Raw genomic sequence first — 25,893 nt, 5'->3', positions numbered from 1 at the left:
TTAGAATCTGAAAAAGTACAGAGAAGGGCAACAAAAATAATTAGGGGAATGGAACAGCTTCCATATGAAGAGAGATTAAAAAGACTCAGACTGCTAAACTTGGAAAAGAGTTGACTGAGGGGAGATGTGATAGATGTCTGTAAAATCATGAATGTGTGGAGAAAAAGTGTTATTTACCCCGTCACATAACACAAGAACCAGGGGTCACCCAATGAAATTAACAGGCAGCAGATTTAAAACAAACATAATGAAGTACTTCTTCTCACAACATATAGTCAAACTGCAGAACTCATTACCAGGGGATATTGTGAAACCCAAAACTAAAACTGGATTAAAAAAAAGAATTAGATAAGTTTATGGAGAGGTATATCAATGGATATTAGCCAAGATGATCAGGGACGCAACCTAGGGTTGTCAACTTTCTGACTGCAGAAAACTGAACACCCCTTCCCTGCCCCTTCCCTAAGGTCCACCTCTGCCCCACCCCTTCTCTGAGGCCCCGCCTCCACTCACTCCATCCCCCTCCCTCTGTTGCTCACTGTCCCTCACCCTCGCTCACTTGCTCATTTTCACTGGGCTGGGGCAGGGGGTTGGGCTTCCGGAAGGGGTAAGGGCTCTGGCTTGGGGTGTGAGCTTTGGGGTAGGGTCAGGGATGAGGGGTTTGGGGTGCAGGAGAGGACTCCGGGCTGAGGCCGAGGGGTTCAGAGTACGGAAGGAGGCTCAGGGTTGGGACAGGGGATTGGGGTGTAAGAGGGGGGTGTGGGGGGGGCTCTGGGCTGGGGCAAAGGGTTGGGGTGCAGGAGCGGGTAAGGGGTCCAGGCTCTGGGCAGTGCTTATCTCATGCAGTTCCCAGAAGTGGCCGGCTTGTCCCACTAGCTCCTAGCCACAGGGGTGGCCAGGGGTCTCCATGCACTGGCCACATCTGCACCAAGGAGCCAGAGGGACATGCCAGCTGCTTCTGGGAGACATGAGGAGCCAGCTGCTGCAGCCAACTGGACTTTTAGAGGCCTCCTGGCAACCCTAATGCAACCCCATACTCTGGGTGTCTCTAAACCTCTGACTGCTAGGACCTGGGACTGGATGACAGAAGGTGGCTCACTCAATAATTGCCGTTCTTTTCACTCCCTCTGAAGCATCTGGCATTGGCCACTATCAGATGACAGGATATTGGGCCAGATGGACCATAGGTCTGATCTGAAATGGCCATTCTTATCTTCTTATATTCAGACAACAAAAGGCAGGAGAAAGGAGGTGGTATTTAATGTTTAATGAAAAAAAGGGGTAAATAGTGAGGTGGCAAAATTTGCAGACAATACAAAACTACTCAAGATAGTTAAGTCCCAGGCAGACTGTGAAGAACAAAAGGATCTCTCAAAACTGGGTGGCTGGGTAACAAAATGGCAGATGAAATTCAATGTTGATAAATGCAAAGTAATGCATATTGGAAAAGATAATTCCAACTATACGTATAAAATGAGGGGCTCTAAATTAGCTGTTACTACTCAAGAAAGAGATCTTGGAGTCATTGTGGACAGTTCTCTGAAAACATCCACTCAATGTGCAGCAGCAGTCAAAAAAGTGAACAGAATGTTGGGAATCATTAAGAAAGAGATAGATAATAAGACAGAAAATAACAAATTGCCTCTATATAAATCCATGGTATGACCACATCTTGAATACTGCATGCAGATGTGGTTGCCCCATCTCAAAAAAAAAAAAGATATATTGGAATTGGAAAAGGTTCAGAAAGGGGCAACAAAAATGACTGGAGGTATGGAATGGCTTCCATATAAGGAGAGACTAATAAGACTGGGATTTTTCTGTTTGGAAAAGAGACGACTAAGGGGGGATATGATAAAGGTCTATAAAATCATGACTGGTGTGGAGAAAGTAAATAAGGAAGTGTTATTTACTCCTTCTCATAACACAAGATCTTTAGGGCTCACCAAATGAAATTAATAGGCAGCAGGTTTAAAACAAACAAAAGGAAGTATTTTTCATACAACACAGTCAACCTGTGGAACTCCTTGCCCGAGGAGTGCTAGGGGAGCCAACTAGGGGGAGCGCTTTTCTTGACCTGCTGCTCACAAACCGGGTAGAATTAGTGGGGGAAGCAAAAGTGGATGGGAATCTGGGAGGCAGTGACCATGAGTTGGTTGAGTTCAGGATCCTGACGCAGGGAAGAAAGGTAAGCAGCAGGATACGGACCCTGGACTTCAGGAAAGCAGACTTTGACTCCCTCAGGGAACAGATGGCCAGGATCCCCTGGGGGACTAACATGAAAGGGAAGGGAGTCCAGGAGAGCTGGCTGTATTTCAAGGAATCCCTGTTGAGGTTACAGGGACAAACCATCCCGATGAGTCGAAAGAATAGTAAATATGGCAGGCGACCAGCTTGGCTTAATGGTGAAATCCTAGCGGATCTTAAACATAAAAAAGAAGCTTACAAGAAGTGGAAGGTTGGACATATGACCAGGGAAGAGTATAAAAATATTGCTCGGGCATGTAGGAAAGATATCAGGAGGGCCAAATCGCACCTGGAGCTGCAGCTAGCAAGAGATGTCAAGAGTAACAAGAAGGGTTTCTTCAGGTATGTTGGCAACAAGAAGAAAGCCAAGGAAAGTGTGGGCCCCTTACTGAATGAGGGAGGCAAGCTAGTGACAGAGGATGTGGAAAAAGCTAATGTACTCAATGCTTTTTTTGCCTCTGTTTTCACTAACAAGGTCAGCTCCCAGACTGCTGTGTTGGGCAACACAAAATGGGGAAGAGATGGCCAGCCCTCTGTAGAGATTGAGGTGGTTAGGGACTATTTAGAAAAGCTGGACGTGCACAAGTCCATGGGGCCGGACGAATTGCATCCGAGAGTGCTGAAGGAATTGGCGGCTGTGATTGCAGAGCCCTTGGCCATTATCTTTGAAAACTCGTGGCGAACGGGGGAAGTCCCGGATGACTGGAAAAAGGCTAATGTAGTGCCCATCTTTAAAAAAGGGAAGAAGGAGGATCCTGGGAACTACAGGCCGGTCAGCCTCACCTCAGTCCCTGGAAAAATCATGGAGCAGGTCCTCAAAGAATCAATCCTGAAGCACTTAGAGGAGAGGAAAGTGATCAGGAACAGTCAGCATGGATTCACCAAGGGAAGGTCATGCCTGACTAATCTAATCGCCTTTTATGATGAGATTACTGGTTCTGTGGATGAAGGGAAAGCAGTGGATGTATTGTTTCTTGACTTTAGCAAAGCTTTTGACACGGTCTCCCACAGCATTCTTGTCAGCAAGTTAAGGAAGTATGGGCTGGATGAATGCACTATAAGGTGGGTAGAAAGCTGGCTAGATTGTCGGGCTCAACGGGTAGTGATCAATGGCTCCATGTCTAGTTGGCAGCCGGTGTCAAGTGGAGTGCCCCAGGGGTCGGTCCTGGGGCCCGTTTTGTTCAATATCTTCATAAATGATCTGGAGGATGGTGTGGATTGCACTCTCAGCAAATTTGCGGATGATACTAAACTGGGAGGAGTGGTAGATACGCTGGAGGGGAGGGATAGGATACAGAAGGACCTAGACAAATTGGAGGATTGGGCCAAAAGAAATCTAATGAGGTTCAATAAGGATAAGTGCAGGGTCCTGCACTTAGGATGGAAGAATCCAATGCACCGCTACAGACTAGGGACCGAATGGCTCGGCAGCAGTTCTGCGGAAAAGGACCTAGGGGTGACAGTGGACGAGAAGCTGGATATGAGTCAGCAGTGTGCCCTTGTTGCCAAGAAGGCCAATGGCATTTTGGGATGTATAAGTAGGGGCATAGCGAGCAGATCGAGGGACGTGATCGTTCCCCTCTATTCGACACTGGTGAGGCCTCATCTGGAGTACTGTGTCCAGTTTTGGGCCCCACACTACAGGAAGGATGTGGATAAATTGGAAAGAGTACAACGAAGGGCAACAAAAATGATTAGGGGTCTAGAGCACATGACTTATGAGGAGAGGCTGAGGGAGCTGGGATTGTTTAGTCTGCAGAAGAGAAGAATGAGGGGGGATTTGATAGCCGCTTTCAACTACCTGAAAGGGGGTTTCAAAGAGGATGGCTCTAGACTGTTCTCAATGGTAGCAGATGACAGAACGAGGAGTAATGGTCTCAAGTTGCAATGGGGGAGGTTTAGATTGGATATTAGGAAAAACTTTTTCACTAAGAGGGTGGTGAAACACTGGAATGCGTTACCTAGGGAGGTGGTAGAATCTCCTTCCTTAGAGGTTTTTAAGGTCAGGCTCGACAAAGCCCTGGCTGGGATGATTTAACTGGGACTTGGTCCTGCTTTGAGCAGGGGGTTGGACTAGATGACCTTCTGGGGTCCCTTCCAACCCTGATATTCTATGATTCTATGATTCTATGATGTTGTGAAGGACAAGACTATAACAGGATTAAAAAAAAAACAACTAGATACATTCATGGAGGATAGGTCCATCAATGGCTATCAGCCAGGTTGGGCTTGGATGGTGTCCCTCGCCTCTGTCAGAAGCTAGGAATGGGCAACAGGGGATGGATCTCTTGATGATTACCTGTTCTGTTCATTCCCTCTGGGGCACCTGGCATTGGCCACTGTTGGAAGACAGGATACTGGGCTAGATGGAACTTTGGTCTGACCCACTATGGCTGTTCTTATGTTCTTAAAGTCCCAAAATAAGTTTCCTTAATATTATTGAAAAATCCTGGTGAGTTACGTTTCACTATTAGATGGAACAACCTTAAATATTCTCTGTAAAAGTAGCACAGGAAGGTAGGAAATTCTGGAATAAATGAGTTCATTAAACAAAGAACCTCATTGTATAAAACTTTATGTAAAAGGAAAATATTTCAGTTAAACCAATCTTTGATTTTAAGAAAACTCACTCTACAAATGTACTTTAAAGGATATTAAGGGGTACCTTTTCAGTTGGGCCTCTCTACCCAGTCTCTCCTTGTGTATGCACAAAATGGTGCACACACATACTTTTGCCTGCACTGTCCAGGTATGAACAGTTGTATGCACACTAACATTTAAATTAACCCTTTAACAGTCTAATACTTGGGACCATGTAAGTAAGTAGTAGCATTTCTACCTGCAAAATCCATTGGCCCTAATGATTTTTGCAAGTAGAAATCCTACAACTAATATGCTCCCAGGTGTTAGATATTTTAAAGAACACGCGCAAGTGGAGCCTGAGGCCTCTAAATCTGGCACTAAATATCTAATCCACTTGCTTTAGGAATTTTTAAATAGGCTTTCTTTGCTTTCATTATGAAACATTAAAGGTACCTACATGTACCATGACCACCGGCTCCTCCCCATCACTACACATAAGTATCTATATGTCTCAAGAGATCCACAGCCATTGCACCAAGCAGCATGTCACCATGCGGATCTTCCGGTCATCACATATCCAGCTATCTATATTTCTAATGCTCAAATCACACATCACTAATACCTGTCTCTTCCTAATAACTGGAGTTCCCTCCCATGGAGAGGTATCCGCAGTGCGAGAGGATACCACATCATCATCTGGAAGGAGGGTCCCAACTGTGGGATTGTTTCTCTCTGCTCCAGTTGGATGTTCTCCTTCCCTGAAACTTTCATCCTCCTCAACAGCACAGAGGCTTTCAGACCAGGGGTGGGACTGTTCTACTGTGCCCTGAAAATCTCATCTGTGTACCTCTGTCTCTCCCTTAGCTCCTCCAGCTCAGCCATCCTGGTCTCCAAAGCCCATGTACAGTCTTTGAGGGCCAGGAGCTCCTTGCACCAAATGCACACATATGCCACCTGCCCAAAGGGCAGGTAATCATACATACTGCATTGGGTGCAATAAATTGAGTAGCCCCCACTCTGTTGCAGAACTTCTGCCTGCATTCTCTCTTTACTCCTGCAGCTCGTTCCTTCGTTGTTTTGTTTTTTCAGGGGGTTTTTTTTGGCTTAACATTAAAGAAGTTTAAGGAATGTTAAGTGTATGTAGCCCCACCCCCCCACACACTTCACTTGTAAATTCCATCGCAAAACTCCTGTTCACTAGAAAAACAACAGGGAGTCCAGTGGTACCTTAAAAACTAACAGATTTATTTGGGCACAAGCTTTCGTGGATAAAAAACCCACTTCTTCAGATGCATCACCTGTTCACTAGATTGCTGATTTCAGTTAAATGTCTATCTGTTAATCTATGCAGAAGTTGCCTTTGCACATACTGTTCCAGAACTTTGATACCCATAGCTCAGGGAGAATGTACTCTCCTGTGCCATCAGAGAGTCATTTCAGACCAATCTCAGTACTGCTGCTTCCTGCCTTTTAATATACCCAAGTGTGTATTCTCAGGTATGCAGCAAGTACCTATATTGCTCTGTAGAGCAAGCTACTTGCAATGTTGTCTGCAGTTTAGTCTGCTGTTGACAACAGGTTTGTATAGTCCCCAGGCAATACGCAGAGTGGGAGAAGAAGCAGAACTGAGTTTGCTTTTAACATATACTATTTTTTCTTATAAAACAGAATACTACCCTCTGAAAATGGTGGATCTACAAAACTACAAGAGTCATCAATAAACCACTGTTATAAATGTTTACAGAGGCTCAGAAGGGGAAATGACATAAATACAGCAATATAACATAGTAAACAATTTGATGCTAGATTAGGTGACGTTCAGGAGGAGACATTTCTTTTAATCTCTCCCTCCATAAATAAATAAATTGGGTCATGCAGTTGTAGTAACTGCATTACAAATGCATCTTTGGATATCCACATTTGATTTGGCGGACTCTGGAGAATAAGTATTAGGTTTTTAGGTTGGCTGTTTTAGGTTAATTTTTATAAGTCTGTAATATATTTAAAAGTACCCAGATTATAAAGCGGGTACATATTTTCTTTAAAAGTGAAATAAATATATTTAATATCATAAAAATGTGCATGGCAGTTGCAATTTGCATGTGCAAATGCCAGAATGACTTCTCTTTTAAAAAACATATCTGGGTCTTTATCTTTGCGGTGATTTTATGTGTGTCAGAATAACAAATCTATTTCTGCCTTCATATAGCCGTTATGTTTGTCAGTCATTAAGCATTTATCCAACACAGGAGGTTAGAATTCAGGACCTTTTGCTCCAGTTGCCCCTTCCCATTTGCACTAAAGGAGAATCCCCCTTAGCTATCATGAGAAAAGATCAATCAAGGTTAATCAAAAAGTTCACCCATTTTTCAAAGATTTTACAATTATGGACTGTCTTTTGATCAAACCTGGTCTGAGCTCAAACATAACTTGGTCACACTAGGATTTTGGGATTTTTCTAGCCTGAAACTCAAGGTAGAACTTTGGGGCTATGGGACCCATGGGAACCCAAATTGAAATCTTTAGTAAAAGGCGAAAGATTTATACGATCTGAATGTTCTAGTTAATCCCTGTGAACTGTAACAGCAGATATTTGTACAGCTCTAGTTAGCAGATGTAATAATGTTTTCCTTGTGTAGGCCAACCACTAGGCCTGAATTACTTTATTAGTGGGGATTGGATGCAACCACTATAAAAGCACTGGAGTTAGTATAACCCACACACCTCCTGGGTGTGGTGTTCTGTCCCATCTAGTGGAGCTGAGACCACTGAGAGAGAGACAGAGACAGACAGAGACAGAGAGAATGAGTCTGCTCTACAGCCTTAGCTAACAGAATATGGCTTTTAGCTCATGCTGTAGTGGCTCATGCACTACGCTCCAGAGATCCCTGGTTTATCCGCTGACAACCGGGGTCTGTCAGTGTTACACTAGTACAATATTCAGCAGCATGCTTCAATAGGCTGACACAAATAGACTGCATAAATGTGTTTTGTGACTTCTGAAACCACTTCTTTTGTTCTGGGCATTTGTTTTCTTTAATTTTGTGCAGTACTCATATGCCACAGTGAAAGGTACTTTAACAGAAACAATAAACAGGTAAATATGTTCTTGTGCGCCTTGGGGCAGCATTTATATCATATGAAACAAAAGTCCACACCTAACATGAAATCAAAAAGCTTGAGACAGGAATTTTCACTTTCTGAACTCCTTTGCCCTGCAGCAACACATTATGAACTCCTTTCCCTCTTTCTCTAGAGAGAGACTATGGCAAAAAAGATCTTCTCACATTACCCTTAAATAGAGCAACAGATTTAGACAGAAACCAGTCCACAGAAAAAGCAAATGCATCCACACTCATCCTGTTGGGCCTCAGTGCTGTTTGATTCACTTGCCACCAGATATTCCTGTACCACCTCAAAGAGGCTGCAAGGAGAAAACCCTGAAATGGCTTAGGTCCTTCATTAAATCTAAAAGGTTATTATAGGAAACCATTTTTCCATCTTTGGAGCCCTCTAGAAACCCCCAAATCTCAATCCTTTGCCTGATACTATACAATGGCTATATGAAGCTATTTTGGACCACATGGGTTGTGATGCCGGTAGCATACAGATAACACACACCTTTATGTCAACATTAAACAGCATTTCCCAAGCTTTCTCAATGCTCAGTTCAGATTATGACCTAGATGCAGAGCAACTGCCTAGAGCTGAACCCAGGAAAGTCAGCGGTAATGCTGGTGGGAAGAAGGAACCAAGTTGTTGAACAAGTCCTCCATAACATCTTCCATAATGAGGGCATTTGCCCTACAGATTGTCAAGTTGGTCTATAACCTTAAATTCCTTTAGGACACTTCACGGCTACTGAAAGTCCAAATACCTATGGCAACAAAGAAAGTCCACTATGACTAGTAGGGAGATTGTATCTCCTCCTGAGACACAGATCTGGCCACAATGATCAACCATCCATGACTTCCAGGCTTGAATACTACAGCTCATTATGTCTTTCAAGAATGAAGTCTCACATCCTGAAAAAACACATAAAACATAATCAATCTGCTTAGTAACAAAGGTCACAGTGAGTGCTCCAGCCCAGTGTTCTGCTTTCTGCACTGGATGTCCAATGAATACGGAGCCCAGTTTCAAGGTAGAATCACAGAATCTCAGGGTTGGAAGGGACCTCAGGAGATCATCTAGTCCAACCCCCTGCTCAAAGCAGGACCAATCCCCAATTTTTGCCCCAATCCCTAAATGGCCCCCTCAAGGATTGAACTCACAACCCTGGGTTTAGCAAGCCAATGCTCAAACCACTGAGCTAAGGTCTCTCTCAATATTTAAAGCCCTCCATGGGATAGGCTCTAGTAGCCTGAAAGATTGCCTCTCCTTCTGCTACCATCATCTTCCACCAGAACAATTAAATTATTGACCAAAAGGGGAAGATTTGTGAGCTCAGGAGACAGAACTTTGAAAGGAGCTTGACAAAGACTATACCTTTCATTAAAATAAGAATGTTCACTCCCACTTCAGAGCAAAATTCAGTTAGTTTTCCCTCAATAGTTCTTCTAACACTGAACCCCGTCACAAAATGTAGCCCACTAATTAAGTTACTTTGAGCAAACCTGAAATTTCAAAGCAACAGAGTTGAAATTACTTAGTTCCTCCTTGTTTCATAACCAAATGCACAACTACACATTTTGTACACTCTGTCAAAACTATAAATCAGGCTGTCTCTGCTCAAAGTTGAACCCACGTTCTGATGAAGGCTTCTCTGGGTAGTTATGGTAGACAATGCCTGCCCTCTTTTGACTGGCATACACTATGATCTTTACTTGGCATTGTACACTGACTGAATACACCTTTCCAAGTCCATTTTCTCTACCCCCTCTCATATGTCATCAGCTCCCACTGCCGGATTCACAAACCATGGTGAATTCTCTGATGACCATGGCCCGAGCTTCCAGGCTGTAATGAAACCCGAAACCAGGCAATTTCAGATGGTTCTGAGTTTTGTTGGGAACATTTCAGACAGCTCCAATTTACAGTAGGTCCATTTGTTAAAAATAAATCTGTGCGTACCTCTAACGAACTACACACATATGGAAATGTATCAAGAGCTCCACAGAATATGAAAGGAAAATCTGATGTAAATGAGCATTCCAATGCATTTGATGATGGTGCAATGGTCAAAAAGATGCCAGTGATGACAGTTGAACGTCCCTTTGCCTTCCCAGCCCCCTTCATATATTCTCAGGCATAGGATGACAAAGGGAAGTCCACGGGTCACATGAATAGATACTGTAGACATGTTACATTGTTGGAATTCCCTTCTCCACACAACCAGAACCACCCCAGCCTTGCTGTTTAGTTCCTTTAGTCTGCCTGTTGAGGAATAAACTACCGTACTACATACAGAATAAATTATTAAACAAGAAAGACTGATGCCCTTGCTCAACACAGTCCTGGTTACTTAGCTCATGAATAGTATGAAGTAAAGATATAGATCAAAACTTTGGAGCTGAACACCTTCAAACTGTGAATTGGAGCTGAATGTTGTGTCTGACTCCTATCTTATAAGGCGACGAAATAAAAGCTGGATCGGAACAACCCTATTCTCAGGAAAAGTTCAGATTTGGATTGTATTTTGTTGACATCTCTAGCCTGAAGAGACGCTTATGCCTGTGTTACAGAAGCAACAATATCTGAAAACAGCCAAGTTTTAAAAGAAGCCAGCATGGTGCAGTGGCTATACCACAAGACTGGAACTCAAGAGACCCGGGGGTTCCATTCATTCTGACAATGATTTGTCATGGGAACTTGGACAAGTCATTTAATCTCTCTGTTTCATTTTCACCCTCTGTAAAAATGGGGGCAATGATGCCTAGCAACTCCACAGTGCAACACTTGGATAGGAACCTGTCCTATCTTTTACATTGAACACCAAGCTGGGAGAGCATCGAGTGTATTCGCTGGGGCCCTTCTTCCTTTAGAGGGTCTGGCCTGCTAGCTCAGGAGTGTGACCCAGACTTCTTTGCACATATACTGAAATTGGTGAAATAATTAACTGCACTGCAGAGCATGTTCTCCAAAGTCTCCTCACTTGGTCTGCCTGCTTGGGGAAAATGGCTAAAGAACCTATCACACACAATTAGACTTCTTCCATTCTACTGCTCTAGTCTGGTTTTGAAAACAGAAACATTTTGTCCAATTCCACAAAGCACATTTAGGTTTGTGAAAGTTGCTACACAAATGAATTAACTAAAATGTTCTAATTGATTTTAGGAAAACCCACACAGAATATAGCATGCTTTGATTTTATTTCCACTAGCTTAATGCAACTGTTTCTAATACATCTTCCAGTGTATTAACTAGCTTCTTTGGTTCCTTATTTTTATTGCATTTCACAGACTTCTGGAGAAATAAAAAAAAAACTTTAAACAGAGCTCAGCTTTTTGGTATTTTTTAAAAAAATCTATTTTCCCAGCAGATATAAAATGCTCCATCAGCTTTTCCTGAAGAGAAACAGAATAGCTACTCTTACTAAAAGCAAAGAACTTTAATAAAAGAAAACTACATGTGTGGCTTTGTTTGTTTGTTTTCTCTATTATAACCAGAATAGGGCCCAGGCTTTATATTTATTTATATATCCTTTTCTTCTTCACCTCTTTTGAAGGTGAAGCCCCCCACCCCAAAGTTACACTTTATACTGAAAAGGGAAATGAAGTAAATGTAAGCAAAGATTTTAAAATCCATTTCCAAAGCTAATGGAGAGTCTTTAGGGCCACAAATCAGATTTGCAAATGTCTCACAAGCCCCTTTTTCTGCACTTATCGCAACCATGAGTTAATTATCCCTCTGATAAAGCACACTGAATGCAAAACTAAATAAAAACTGTTCCTTGGGAATTAAGTCCAAACATTTGGTGATAGAATAGAGCACAAAATTGGCAGAGTTGGTGCTTTCATGCAGCGCTGGAATATTTGTTATATTTACTTGCCTTTTCCAATTATAAAAACTCAATTACTTGGTATTGAAAATGCTCATTTCCCTTTTGTTGAGCACAACCTGTGGAATTGGATAGCAAACTGCATCTCAAAATGCCTGAATGATCTGATGTTTAACACACACTATCCATGACTGTAGTTGCCATGTATGCTCTGCTCATATGGAGTTTTTTCTTGCTTCCAAATAAGACACTACACTCACAGGAAACAAAAGATAGGCTGAAGTGACTATTCAGTTCTCATAGGTACGGATACAAAATGAAGACATGCTCCATAAATCTATATGCCCTTTCTGCTTCTAAGGGTTCCTTTTAGATTTTAAAAATATTAAACTGTAAAAAGAAATATAGCTGGTAAGAATGGTATTGTATATGGGCTTGTCACCATACTTGCCATATTGAGTTTCTTGCCAGAAGCAAATATATGTGAGCATGTTCAAAGCATGGACAATAATTGTCTGCTTGCTGGAATACTTGTGTATGTGAAGATATTCTATAATTAAACATACATTTTTCTGTGCTATGTTTCCAGGTTCTGAAATCCAGGGGAGGGTATCAGTTAATAAGAATACTAACTAGAGCTGGTGACAAAATATTTAAGCACATCCATTCAAATAAAAACTGAAATTTTACTCCTACTGTAGTCACAACACCTTTTATTCATTTCCCATAAATATCTGTAGGACAGATTTTCTGGAGTTCTGCCACATATTTACATAGTCTGAGGATCAGGCCCTTGTACGAATGAATTTTCCCCTTTCCTTCCCACAAGAACATTCAAGGACAGGAAAAGTACTGTATACAATTTTGAGGTGATCGGCAGCCATCTTGAAAACTCTTGATGGGTTTGAGAGCCACCCAGCTAGGGAGCAATAGCAATACCTCACTACTTAAGTAACCAATAAGATCACAACAATGGTGATTATAAATAATAAATATGCCAAGAAAGATATGAGGTGGAAAAAGAGCTAGGAATATCTGGCATGAGACTTTGTAAATATTGGGTAACATTTATTTAAAATATGGAGTATTACTGAAGTGTTCTTTTACTTAGCCAGAGAACTTCTTTCTGCAACAACATGTGTACACTAAAGAGTGACAACCAATTGGGATGATTTTTTCCCCAACAAAGCTTAAACAGTCTATGGACAACACCTACCAGTTGCATTGTGTTAGACTTATAGTTATCGCAAACCAATAGAAAACTTATTATTTGTGACGATAGCAAATGTGAATAATTTAGTGCCTGACATTTTTAATGCACTGTGGGCGATAACTTTTTTTTAGGTCTACAACCACTACTTAGTAATTTTCAGGCATGACTGATACATGCAGCTAGATCTCCAATGCCATTTTGAAACTTGAGGTAGTAATGCACCATCAGTAATATATGACATCAGTATTTAATAGAAATGCTTCATTAATGTCTGGGAATGTTATAATTGGATGATTTGCAATAGGCTGTTTTAAGTAATTAGATGCTTCACTGCACTCCACTGTCTGTTCATTTGAATCAGATGATGGACTGAACTCTCCTTCCATGCTGTCCCTTAATATTTTCCCAGCACAGGAACAAAGGCCTGGCTGTGCTCTTACTTCTGCAGGATCACGTAATTTTTACCAATCTCTAATCTGATGCTTGTTAACAAAATCGTATGGGGGGGGGGAGAAGAGAATTAACCCTTCTGTTTCAACTAATTTGTTTTTTTTTAAACTGGCACCTTTGAAACCTACTTCTCTCCACCATTCAGATATGATCCATGTTCTCTCATGCAACACAAACTATTCTGGATAGCATCATTAAAATGTCACACAATATTCCACAGCCAAATACATATAAACAAGCCAACTATTCACAGCAGATTATAACATATCACAGAGGTACAGTAGCTTCTACACAAGTTGAAGGACAAAGATGAGGAGAGGTAAAATGCCCAAGTGTTGGGGAGAATAACTAAGCATGAGAAAAGCAGAATGGGCTCATTTACTGAGATTTTATTGTCTTAAGCAAAGAGGAAGTTGGATCATATACCAGGGAAGAGGTGGATCTTGATGTATTATAAGAAGTTAATATCTGGCACTTCTTTGTTTTCTATCCAAATGCCTCAAAGTATTTTGTAAACATTAACATATTAAGCCTCAAAACACCCCTTTGGATGAGTATTATTATTTAAATTTTACATATAGGGAAATTAAAGAATGGAGAGGTTAAGTGACTTGCCAATTGCCACATGAAGTCTGTGACAGAACCAGGAACGGAACCTACATCAAGACACAGCGAGACAATTTCCGAAGGTGAAGGTCTGTTTGCTAGAAGGTTATATTTCTACAGGAAAACGTGAAAGAAGAGTGGGTCTGGTATTTGGAGAGGGATGGGCTGGAGAGAGAGACAAAGTGAGGGAGAGACAAGGAAAAAAAATCCACAAAGGATATTGAAGACTAGAGGGAAGATTTCATAATGGATTCTGAAATGGTTAAGAAATTATTAAAATTTTGGAAGATGGGGCTGATGTGACCCTCCATATGAACAAAAGGAAGCATTGAAAGTTTAGATTTAGATGGATTTTAAAAATGGAATTACAGTAGCCAAGAGGAGACAGAGGCATGCATGAGAATTTCAGAAGAGTAGTTATCAAGATAGCTTCCATTCAGTAGTGATATATATTTCAGGTACCAGTGCCTATGTAATTCCAACCTGTTGAATAGTGGAGTTAGCCATATTTCTCAGCATATTTTAAGCACTTAAATCCTTATTTTCACACCGGAGTCACTGGCTTGATTTCCAAAGGAGTGGAACTCAAGCATTTCTATTTAGCTTGCCATAACGTAACTGCAGCAGTACCATGTTATCCCCTGGCAATAACCCCCACGCTATAGGTTATCCAAATGTTCGGAGTCAAAACTTGCAGTATTTTTATTTAGTCAGATAACATCTGTGATGTATATACTGTAATGAGAGATATTTCAGCATTAAGTGCATTTTTAGAAGCACTGAACCAGAAATCAGTTAAGTAGTAGTGATGATGGATAACAACACTGAATTAGAAACTGTCTGACTTGCCTGTGTTAGTTCTGGCTGTTAAGGAACCTAAATGCTTGCTCTGTTATAGAAATAGTCTACTCATAGCATCACAGCTCGAAGATAAGTGAACTCTAGTTATAGGTCCATGAAGCCTTTTACCCTTTGAGTAGGGAAATTTGATCTCTAAACATTTCTCACGCAAGCTACTAATATAATTTTACAATCCATTTATAAAATGTTCTTAAAATATAATGGAAAAATACTGTTTTTATTCAATTGGATATAAATCATCTCTTCTATTTTGTGACAAATTGTCTTCGTAATGCTGTATGACTAGGTTATAAGTTTAGCAGGGGGCTCAGAGAGACCTACTCAATCTGAGGAGAGGATTCTGCACAGGGGCAGCCATGCAGTGGTCAAACTCAGTCTTAACCCTTTTCCTCTGGTTAAGGAATGGAGTGATCACCAACCTATATACAATCAAGGATGAGGTCAAGGAAACCATGAATATACACAATATCCTCCCAACTCTGCACAGAGAGGGAAGTGGGGTGGGTCTTCTCCAACTGACTGGAAGCTGGGAAGATGCAATACCTCAGCATGTCCCGAGAGAGAGAGTTCCTAGATGGCAGCTTCAAAAATGGATCTGTGTCTGTGAGAAGATGGGGCCCATCAGGAATGAAAATAACCTATTCCCAGTAACGGGGGGATGCATGGACAAGGGGAAGGAAGACAGCTCCCCTCCCCACCTTCTGTCCAACCGATCCCTCCAACTTTCCCCCAAAACAATAAAGGCACAGTTCTAGTCCCTTTGTCTCCCTACTGAAAGAGCTCCACAGCTCTCAGGTATGGAGTGGTGATCAGTAGCCTCCACTTTCATAGACTCCAGTGACAACTGTCCTCAGGGTAGATCTGCTCAGTGCAGAACCAGGTAACTTGGCTATTTTAAAATTATTTTAAAATTTAGTTTAAAATTATTTTTTCACTCATGGAGGGGGGAATGGGAGGAAGGAGGGGGGAAGATTTGCTCTAAGCACATTTTCAGGCTCATATATTGATCCCTGACTCCATGCACAATTCACTTTGACATAGCTAGTATACGACCCTGAGTGCTGGGCCATAAGCTGCAGAACAAAAGAAACCAACTTTGGATAACTTTCCCCATGTCTGAAAATATTATTCTAATTTTTAAACCATTAATGGAGCCAAATACTGAAATCCAGAATTGAGGCAATTAGGGAGGTAAGAAGTGGGGTGAGGGGAAGGTTGAGGTGGTGGACAAAGCTTTCTAAATCTCAGGAACAGTACTAATTACTGATTTCCAAAGAAAATATTCCTTGAGGATATTTCCTTAATGGTGCTTCATACATTTATGCAGAACCTAAACGAAGCACAGTGCTCTACGTTCAATTCAGGCATATTAGCCACTGATGAGTGACCAAGAATAATGTCACTTTAATGAGAGAACTAATTTATATTTTCAGAATTATCTGGCACACTTGGAGTCCTCCTCTATTCTTACATTTGAATAAGACGACTCATTTCTACTCGCTTTGACTTGGCTAATATATTTGTGTATGATCTAGTTTTCAGCTAATTTTGGAGGTCATGCGACCTAAAAGCCTTTGTTTAGATGGGGTCTACAATAATGAGCCTCTAAAATATTGTTCAATACATTGAAAAATGACCTAGAATCAACATAAAGATAATTTTAAAGAAAGCAAAATGTAGAACTTGTATGGGATGGGAAAGGTCAAGCGTTTTTATAACATGTTTTGAATAAAACGACAATCCTGCTATCTGTGGATGAGACAGGTTACCAACTGTTCATTAGTTCCTGAATCTGTGCTGTTGCCTAGCCCTTTGCTCTTTGGATTTGTGATTAGGTCTTTTCTGACTTTTCTGTCTCTGAGGACTGGAGCCTGATACTGTTAAGGGGCATTTTCCACTTCAGGCTGCTGATTATTTAAAACTGTAAATATGGGCATACATGCACAATTGCGCACACTCTAGTTCAGATTTAAGTCCCTTCATAGCAGTGCCACTATGGATTCTGGGACAAGCAGCAAGGATATCCACTATTCTGCTTTTTCTGCTAGAAGTATAAGGGAAAGGCAGCAGAGAGCAGCCATCTGTTTGACTGACCCAATTGTGCAGGTGTTCTTTATTTTAATCTCATCCATATGGTAACCTTAATAATTAGGCTTGGCAAACCTCAGAATTCTTTTTGAAACAAATTCAAGTACATTATGTTTTGTTTTGTTTGGCTGAAGGTTATTTCCAAGTCCTATATCTCCTCTTTTAAAGCCACCAACTTTCCTGATTTCATTGCACCATGACCCGTGAACTCCCACTAAGCAGCCTTCCCATCCACCAATTCTTCCCAATTTTCTGTCTCCTTAACACCTCCTCTTTTGGCTTTTGGATCCCCCTAACACTGAAGATACGTTGTGAGGCCAAAATGTTTTTATTTGAGGCTCTGACGCTTCCACTTTGAAACCTTGCATAATCTGGCTGGCAGCAGAGTTTGGTGTGCTCCGAATTGCATTATGAGTCAGAGCTGAAAGTTCAAGTAGATGTTCCAGTGCCAAGTCATCTTTATATTTTATCTTTAAAGGTGTGTGTATATGAAGACAGAGGTATATGAAGGTGTATATATGAAATAGATATAGAATGGAAGATCAACTGAGGGGTAACAGTCACAGGGAGAGGGCACAATGGAAGATCAGCCAATGTGTGGACAAGAATGGAAGAGGAGGGAGGAAGGGTTACATAGTTTTGGATGGGCTGGCTCCAGCAGGGGGTCAAGGAGAGAGGTCCTCCTTAGTTTAGGAGATTCTAGTAACAGTCAGGTAAGTACCTGACTTGAACGTCCGAAGCTTTTAAGGTTAATTCATCTATACTAATAATGCCTTTCAGTAAATTTATTCTTTTGCCTAAAGCAAGCTAAGGTAAATATCTAAGTGAAAAGGGATCAACAATTCCAATAAAGTCATTTTTACATGAAGATTCCCTAACATGTGATTGTTGTACTACAGACTGAATCTCCTCAAAAGTCCTCAAAGTAATTATTTATGCCACAGCTTGATATAGTCAGATTACATTATTTGTACCATTGTTGAACATGATGCTTTGCTGTTTGTTAACTTAAGTTTAGATCATATTGTGCCTTTTTGCTGAGGATACGTACATACTGCCCCCTCAGAAGGAGAGGGACGCCCACTGATGGATGAAAATCGTAAGCCTGGAAACAGCAATAATATAGAAAATACTTCCCATTTTGGCTTTTTTGGCATGAAAACAGTTGGATCTTGCGGTGAAGTTGGAAGCTTCGAGGCATACTTCACTCTTCATAAGTTGCTATGTTGAACTGCTAAATAACATTTGTTATCTAGTTTGTAATGTCCCTATAAATGTACAAGAATTTCAACTTTAACATGGAAGGTTCTCTTGATATAGAGGCCTTCACCCCAAAGTGGCTGGGGTTTGAATTCAGCACCAATTGATAATGTATGAAAGTCACTACAATTTAGAGTTGGGCAGGAAATGGTTATCCTGTCCCATGAAATGTCAAAATCACAAAAATATTAATGAAATGAAAAAGATTTTTAAATTTTTTGGGGTGTCAACCAAAACACTTATTTTAAAACAGATAGAAATTGAAACCTTTTTTCAGGCTAATCATTTTAAATTTCATAATTTTTTATTTAGAAAATTACAAAATAAAACATTTTGACAATTTTGAAATTTTTTCTTGGCATTTTTTTGAGTTGGGAAATTTGTTGAACCCAATTCTGTTTTGCAAACCGTTTCAAGTTTTGACAAATGGGCCATTTTTTAATGAAAATACGATGCCTCAAAAAATTGTCAACACACTCTATTACCATGTAATGGCTGTTTGGTTAAATGAGTTTTGTGGTGTCATTCCAGTTTCAGGTATCCATATCATAAAAACTGCCACCACAGTTGACTCTAAAATGCACCTTTGTTGAAAGTTCTCAGCAAAGAGGCTGTGGATTCAATTGCTATTCAAATGGTTTTCTTCCCTGGTTGCTAAATGGAACATTTTCCTACGTTTTCTTAGTTTTGATTTTGTCTTTGGAAGAACTGCATTGTTGTCTAAAGGATATAGAAATATAAGTACCATGACAGAAAATTTTTGGATTCATTCTAACTTTGCCATGGAATGAACCCTAATAGCTTTGGCCACTATGGTCATAAACTACCAAAAACTAATTCAACCTATGTTATTTGACTCTACTTGTACATTTGTGCACCTAAAATGTGATTTTTGTTTACTTTAACATACAATAACTCATGTTTACTATGTTACTAAAAAATCCTATGCCCTTTGTAGATGAACTACATAGATTCTCAGCGTCCTTCCTATAATCGTAATTTATACAATAATAGATAAAAGATGTTACTCACTTGTGTTTATCTTCTGAAGTGAGATGTGCTTTTCCAGCTGTCTACGAAGTTTCACTTCTGCCCCATATTTGCCGGTAGTCCCATTGTCAGCCAGAATAAAATGGGAGTGCATACTATTGAGTACTGTCAGTTTACTCATAGGATTGGACATTGTCTGGTATGGTCGGACCACCTGCATTATAGAGACAGAAAACGCTTAATACAACAAGACGGTAAACACCCTCTGATTAAAGTAAATCATGAGGTACAAAATATTTATGCAGAGTTGTAGATAGGTCACAATTAAAAAGTAATTGTTTGCCAATAGTTACTACTTTATGATATTTGAGATGTTGCAGTTTCCATGTATACATCACATAGGAAATAACGTGGCACTTATGATGGTGTGGTATCTTTTGGTAAATATTGACTAACTAAGGCTACCACTGTTAAAAAGAAATCTAGGATATTCTCTTTCAATGGGACTGGTAGTCTAAATACAGTTACTTTTCAGTCACCTTAAAGAATTTTAGAGCCTCTGCACATTGGTGAATTTCACCCTCAGAAGAAGAATATTTGTAGCCATGTAATCTGTGTCATCCCAGGTCAATCAATCAAGATAATATTTAATATATACAATCTTGCAAATTATACCACAAGTAACCTAGTTATTCCACTAGTGCTGTACTTTAAACAAGTGTACAATTATTCAGCTGTATAGAAAAAGGAAAATATTTGGAAAAAATTCAATTTAATGGATAACGTACAACTTTGATGGTAGATTATTTATCATTTTAAAAGATAATGCTGTCCGGCATGACTTATTGCTGTATTAATGTGACATGATACATTGCAATAGGAGGGACAATCAAATAATAATAAACGAGTACTTGTGGCACCTTAGAGACTAACAAATTTATTTGAGCATAAGCTTTCATGAGCTACAGCTCACTTCATCAGATGCATTCGGTGGAAAATACAGTGGGGAGATTTATATACACACACACAGAGAACATGAAACAATGGGTTTTTATCATACACACTGTAAGGAGAGTGATCACTTAAGATGAGCCATCACCAGCAGGAGGGGGGGGGAAGGAGGAAAACCTTTCATGGTGACAAGCAAGGTGGGCCATTTCTAGCAGTTAACAAGAACGTCTAGGAACAGCGGGAGGCGGGGTGGGGGGGGAGAAATAACATGGGGAAATAGTTTTACTTTGTGTAATGAGTCATCTACTCCCAGTCTCTATTCAAGCCTAAGTTAATTTTATCCAGTGGCCACTATCACTATCAGAGGCTCCTTCACCTGCGATATATGCCATCATGGGCCAGCAATGCCCCTCTGCCATGTACATTGGTCAAACTGGACAGTCTCTACGTAAAAGAATAAATGGACACAAATCAGACGTCAAGAATTATAACGTTCAAAAACCAGTCGGAGAACACTTCACTCTCTCCGGTCACTCGATTACAGACCTGAGAGTGGCTATCCTTCAACAAAAAAACTCCAAAAACAGACTCCAGCAAGAGACTGCTGAATTGGAATTAATTTGAAAACTGGATACAATTAACTTAGGCTTGAATAGAGACTGGGAGCGGATGAGTCATTACACAAAGTAAAACTATTTCCCCATGTTATTTCTCCCCCCACCCCCGCTCCCACTGTTCCTAGACGTTCTTGTTAACTGCTGGAAATGGCCCACCTTGCTTGTCACTATGAAAGGTTTTCCTCCTTCTCCCCCATCCTGGTTCATCTTAAGTGATCACTCTCCTTACAGTGTGTATGATAAAACCCAATGTTTCATGTTCTCTGTGTGTGTATATAAATCTCCCCACTGTATTTTTCACTGAATGCATCCAATGAAGTGAGCTGTAGCTCACGAAAGCTTATGCTCAAATAAATTTGTTGGTCTCTAAGGTGCCACAAGTACTCCTTTTCTTTTTGCGAATACAGACTAACACAGCTGCTACTCTGAAACCTGTCAAATAATAGTGTAAGACATGGTGGATAACAATAGCTGGTGAGCTCTTGGGATGAGGGCTTGTCTTCAGTGTGTTTTCTGTGCTGCATCTAGGACACCTATGGCCAGCAAAAGTCTGCTATTAACTAAGGGCTTGTCTACCTGGGGAAATAGCCAGGCAATTGTTACTCCACACTAGCTCCTGAAGTGGGCATACTTATTCCACACAAAGAGTACCTTTTTGCAGTTAAATTTCCATTTTGGAAGTGGATTAAGCTAATCCACAAAAAGGCACTCAGTATAGAAGAACTGTCCACATGGGGACCTAGTGTGGAATAGCTACTGTATTTTAAATTCACACCCTAGTTTATTTTGCAATAGCTTCTCCATGTAGACAAGTGTTAAGAAAGAATCTGAAGATCCCCTTTCTCTTGTTATTGAAAAAGATTTATGATGGAAAAGTAGAGTTTTATAAAGAATAGCACTTGATTGAAATTTCCTGGCCAAAGGGCTCTTTTTATGTTCTTAAAATGCCAGTGCTTACAGTACTTTTGTTAGTCCTCTGAAGACAAATGAAAGCCTACAGACATCTGTAATTGTTATAAAGTATCACACAGAGCAGTATTCAGTTAGGCATTTGCCAGGGAGAGGGAAAAGACCAGGAGGGTGGCTTGCCAATGTCGTGCAGTTCCTTCCTGTACTGGAATAGGAGATTGATTTTGGCTGTAGTTTTTTATATTTTTTCCTTTTTATCACCTCAGTCATATAGCATTTATTCCACAGAAGAGTAAATGTTAATAAATACTAATGCTTTGTTAAAATAGACTCATCAGCTAGTTTTTCTTATATTAGTAAAGTGACCATGCATCCTTTGCCTCAAACCAAAGAAACCTTACAGAGTTTGGTTACTATTATCTGCTGTCTTGCAGCAGTATCTCATGAGCTATATACCAGCAAATTAGGGCAAAGAAAGTACAGTAATTCTGAGAAGAGGGGCAAGAAGTTTGCCTACCTACTGCATGATTATAAAGAAGGGAAAAATTCATCCCACTGGCAAATGAAATTTTGCTGCTCAGACCTCTACTTTGCACCTCAAAAGAAGATGCAATGATTTCTGCAACTGTTAAGCATCTTCAGATAGTAATGGTCTGACATAGAGGGATAATGAGTTGCAGTTCAAAAGGTGGTCTGGGTATAGCACTGTACAGATTCAGTAAAGCTGCTTAGATGCAGATGAGAAGGAAATGTTCTGGTTTCATGTCTGCTGTTAAACCAAAAGATCTGGATACACAAGGACTGGAACCATAATATTAATCAAAATAAGAAAAGAGTAAATAAGGAGATCCCTTACAGTGAGATTGCACAAAGTATGAGCAGTTAGTTCACTATCTGGCTATGTGGACTCTCTCCTCAGGCCCTATGCTATCAGCACTCCCAGCTATCGTCGAGACACCACTGACTTCCTGAGGAAACTACAATCCATTGGTGATCTTCCAGAAAAAAACAACCTCAGCCTGGACCAGTCCACACAAGAGATCCACTTCCTGGACAATACAGTGCAAATAAGTGATGGTCACATAAACACCACCCTATACTGGAAACCTACTGACAGCTATACTTGCCTACATGCCTCCAGCTTTCATCCAGACCGCATCACACGATCCACTGTCTATAGCCAAGCCCTAAGATACAACCGCATTTGCTCCAATCCCTCAGACAGAGACAAACACCTAGAGGATCTCTATCAAGCATTCTGAAAACTACAATACTCACTTGGGGAACTGAAGAAACAAATTGACAGCCAGAAGGCTACCCAGTAGTCACCTACTACAGGACAGGCCCAACAAAGAAAGTAACAGAACGCCATTAGCCATCACCTACAGCCCCTAACTAAAACCTCTCCAGGCATCATCAAGGATTCATAGATACTAAGGTCAGAAGGGACCATTCTGATCATCTAGTCCGACCTCCTGCACAGTGCAGGCCACAGAATCTCACCCACCCACTCCTATGAAAAACCTCACCTATGTCTGAGCTATTGAAGTCCTTAAATCATGGTTCAAAGACTTCAAGGAACAGAGAAGCCTCCCTCAAGTCAACCATGCCCCATGCTACAGAGGAAGGTGAAAAACCTCCAGGGCCTCTCCAATCTGCCCTGGAGGAAAATTCCTTCCCGACCCCAAATATGGCAATCAGCTAAACCCTGAGCATATGGGCAAGATTCACCACCAGATACTACAGAAAATTCTTCCTGGGTAACTCAGATCCCATCCATCTAATGTCTCATCTCAGGGGATTTGGCCTATTTACCCTGAATATTTAAAGATCAATTACTTACCAAAATCCCATTATCCCATCATACCATCTCCTCCATGAACTTATTGAGTAGAATCTTGAAACCAGATAGATCTTTTGCCCCCACTGCTTCCCTTGGAAGGCTATTCCAAAACTTCACTCCTCTCATGGTTAAAAACCTTTGTCTGATTTCAAGTCTAAACTTCCTGGTGGCCAGTTTATACCCATTTGTTCTTGTGTCCACATTGGTGCTGAGCTTAAAGAATTCCTCTCCCTCTCCTGTGTTTATCCCTCTGATATATTTATAGAGAGCAAAACCTATCCTGGAGGACAATCCCTCACTCACTAGATCTTCAGAGACAGGCCAGTCCTCGCTTAGAGACAGCTCCCAAACCTGAAGCAAATACTCACCAGCAACTACACATCACACAACCCAGGAACCTATCCTTGCAACAAAGCCCGTTGCCAACTCTGTCCACATATCTATTCAAGGGACAGCATTATAGGACCTAACCACATCAGCCACACCATCATGTGCTCGTTCACCTGCACATCTACCAATGTGATCTATGCCATCATGTGCTAGCAATGCCCCTCTGCCATGTACATTGACCAAACTGAACAGTCGCTATGTAAAAGAATAAATGGACAAATCTGACAACAAGAATTGCAACATTCAAAAAACCAGTAGGAGAGCACTTCAGTCTCCCTGGACACTCAACAACAGACTTAAAAATGGCCATTCATCAACAAAAAAATCTTCAAAAACAGACTTCAACGAGAAACTGCAGAACTGGAATTAATTTGACACCATCAAATTAGGCCTGAATAAAGACTGGGAGTGGCTGGATCACTACAAAAAGTAATTTTCCCTCTGTTGATACTCACCCCTTCTTGTCAACTGTTGGGAATGGACCACATCCACCCTGACTGAATTGGCCTCATTAGCACTGACCCCCACACACACTTGGTAAGATAACTCCCATCTTTTCATGTGCTGTATATTTGTACCTGCCTACTGTATTTTTCACTCCATGCCTCTGATGAAGTGGGTTATAGCCCATGAAAGCTTATGCCCAAATAAATTTGTTTGTCTCTAAGGTGCCACAAGGACTCCTTGTTGTTTTTGCTGATACAGACTAACACAGCTACCCCTCTGAAACCTGTTCACTATCTGTGATACTTCTTGTTACAATAAAGATCAGAGACTACACAGTGATACTCCAATCCTCTTTGAAGGTTAAGAAAAATTCTACATGAAGACAGCAAAACTCCATGCTCTGCGAGTATTCCTTGGGGAAGCACAGCTCTGCAGCAAGACCACAAAGTTTCAATTTATCATCCTTACTGATTTCCATTTGTTTTGTTCTTTCCAGTCCTTCATGTTTCCTGGGCAAGTTAAAAAATAGTATTACGAAAATGAAATAAAACCTTTTGATAGGCTTTGTCTTTATGGCAGAGTTAAGTTGAGTTATTGGACCAACTTCTGTTGGTGAGAGACATACTTTTTGAGTTACACCAGAGGTTCTCAAACTGGGGGTTGGGACCCCTCAGGGGGTCATGAGGTTATTAAATGGGGGGTCGCAAGCTGTCCGCCTCTACCCCAAACCCCGCTTTGCCGCCAGCATTTATAATTGTGTTAAATATGTAAAAAAGTGATTTTAATGTATAAGGGGGGTGTCTCACACACGGGCTAGCTATGTGAAAGGGATCACCAGTACAAAAGTTTGAGAACCACTGAGTTACACAGAGCTCTTCTTTAGGTGGGGAAAAGGTATTGAGGGTGTTACAGCTAAATACAAGATCAAACAGATAGTTTAGCATAAGTAGTTAGCATGCATTCTAAGGGACCATTCCAGGTGAAGTGTCCCATTATCACCTCTGTAGTCATAGGACAAAAAGTGGGCCTAGTGGGTTACAGATTGTAGTAACGAGTTATACATTCAGTGTCTTTATTAAGACCATGATTTTTAGTGTCTAGCAAAGCTATGAATTTAAAATCCCAGGCTCATCTTTTGAAAGTGTTGTGCAGGTTTCCTTTGAGAATGAGGATATAGAATGATCGCTTTGTGAAAAGTGTTCACCCACAGGTCATATGGTGTTTTTGTCTTGAATGAACTCACATGGGAAAATGATGTGTAGCTTGAAAGCTTGCCTCTCTCACAAACAGAAGTTGGTCCAATAAAAGATATTCCCTCATCCACTTTGTTTCTCTAATATTCTGGAACCGACATGGCTACAACAACACTGTACATTAGGTATCTACACATACCAGGGAAGGGTATATCATCTAGCCCAAACTTGTTGCATTCCAAGATAAAATGAGTGAGTTTCAATAGTTTACAATTAGTGGCACAGCTCTAAGTGAAGCATGGGGT

The 25,893-nt window shown here is 40.8% G+C and overlaps 1 protein-coding gene across 5 annotated transcripts in view; it reads right to left on the bottom strand.

The window, feature by feature from the left end:
* Window positions 1–25,893, bottom strand: part of TRPM3 (transient receptor potential cation channel subfamily M member 3) — a 412,959-nt gene that overhangs the window by 138,917 nt on the left and 248,149 nt on the right. For all 5 annotated transcript variants that reach the window (XM_043514673.1, XM_043514672.1, XM_043514674.1 and 2 more), the window contains exon 6: window positions 19,281–19,452. In XM_043514673.1, coding sequence (XP_043370608.1) covers window positions 19,281–19,452 — 172 coding nt within the window. The remainder of the gene's footprint in view (window positions 1–19,280; window positions 19,453–25,893) is intronic.

The sequence above is a fragment of the Dermochelys coriacea genome, chromosome 5, assembly GCF_009764565.3.
Source record: "Dermochelys coriacea isolate rDerCor1 chromosome 5, rDerCor1.pri.v4, whole genome shotgun sequence".
Lineage (NCBI taxonomy): Eukaryota > Metazoa > Chordata > Testudines > Dermochelyidae > Dermochelys > Dermochelys coriacea.
The sequence above is the reverse complement of the archived record's forward strand: the minus strand, read 5'-3'. Positions and strand labels throughout refer to the sequence as shown.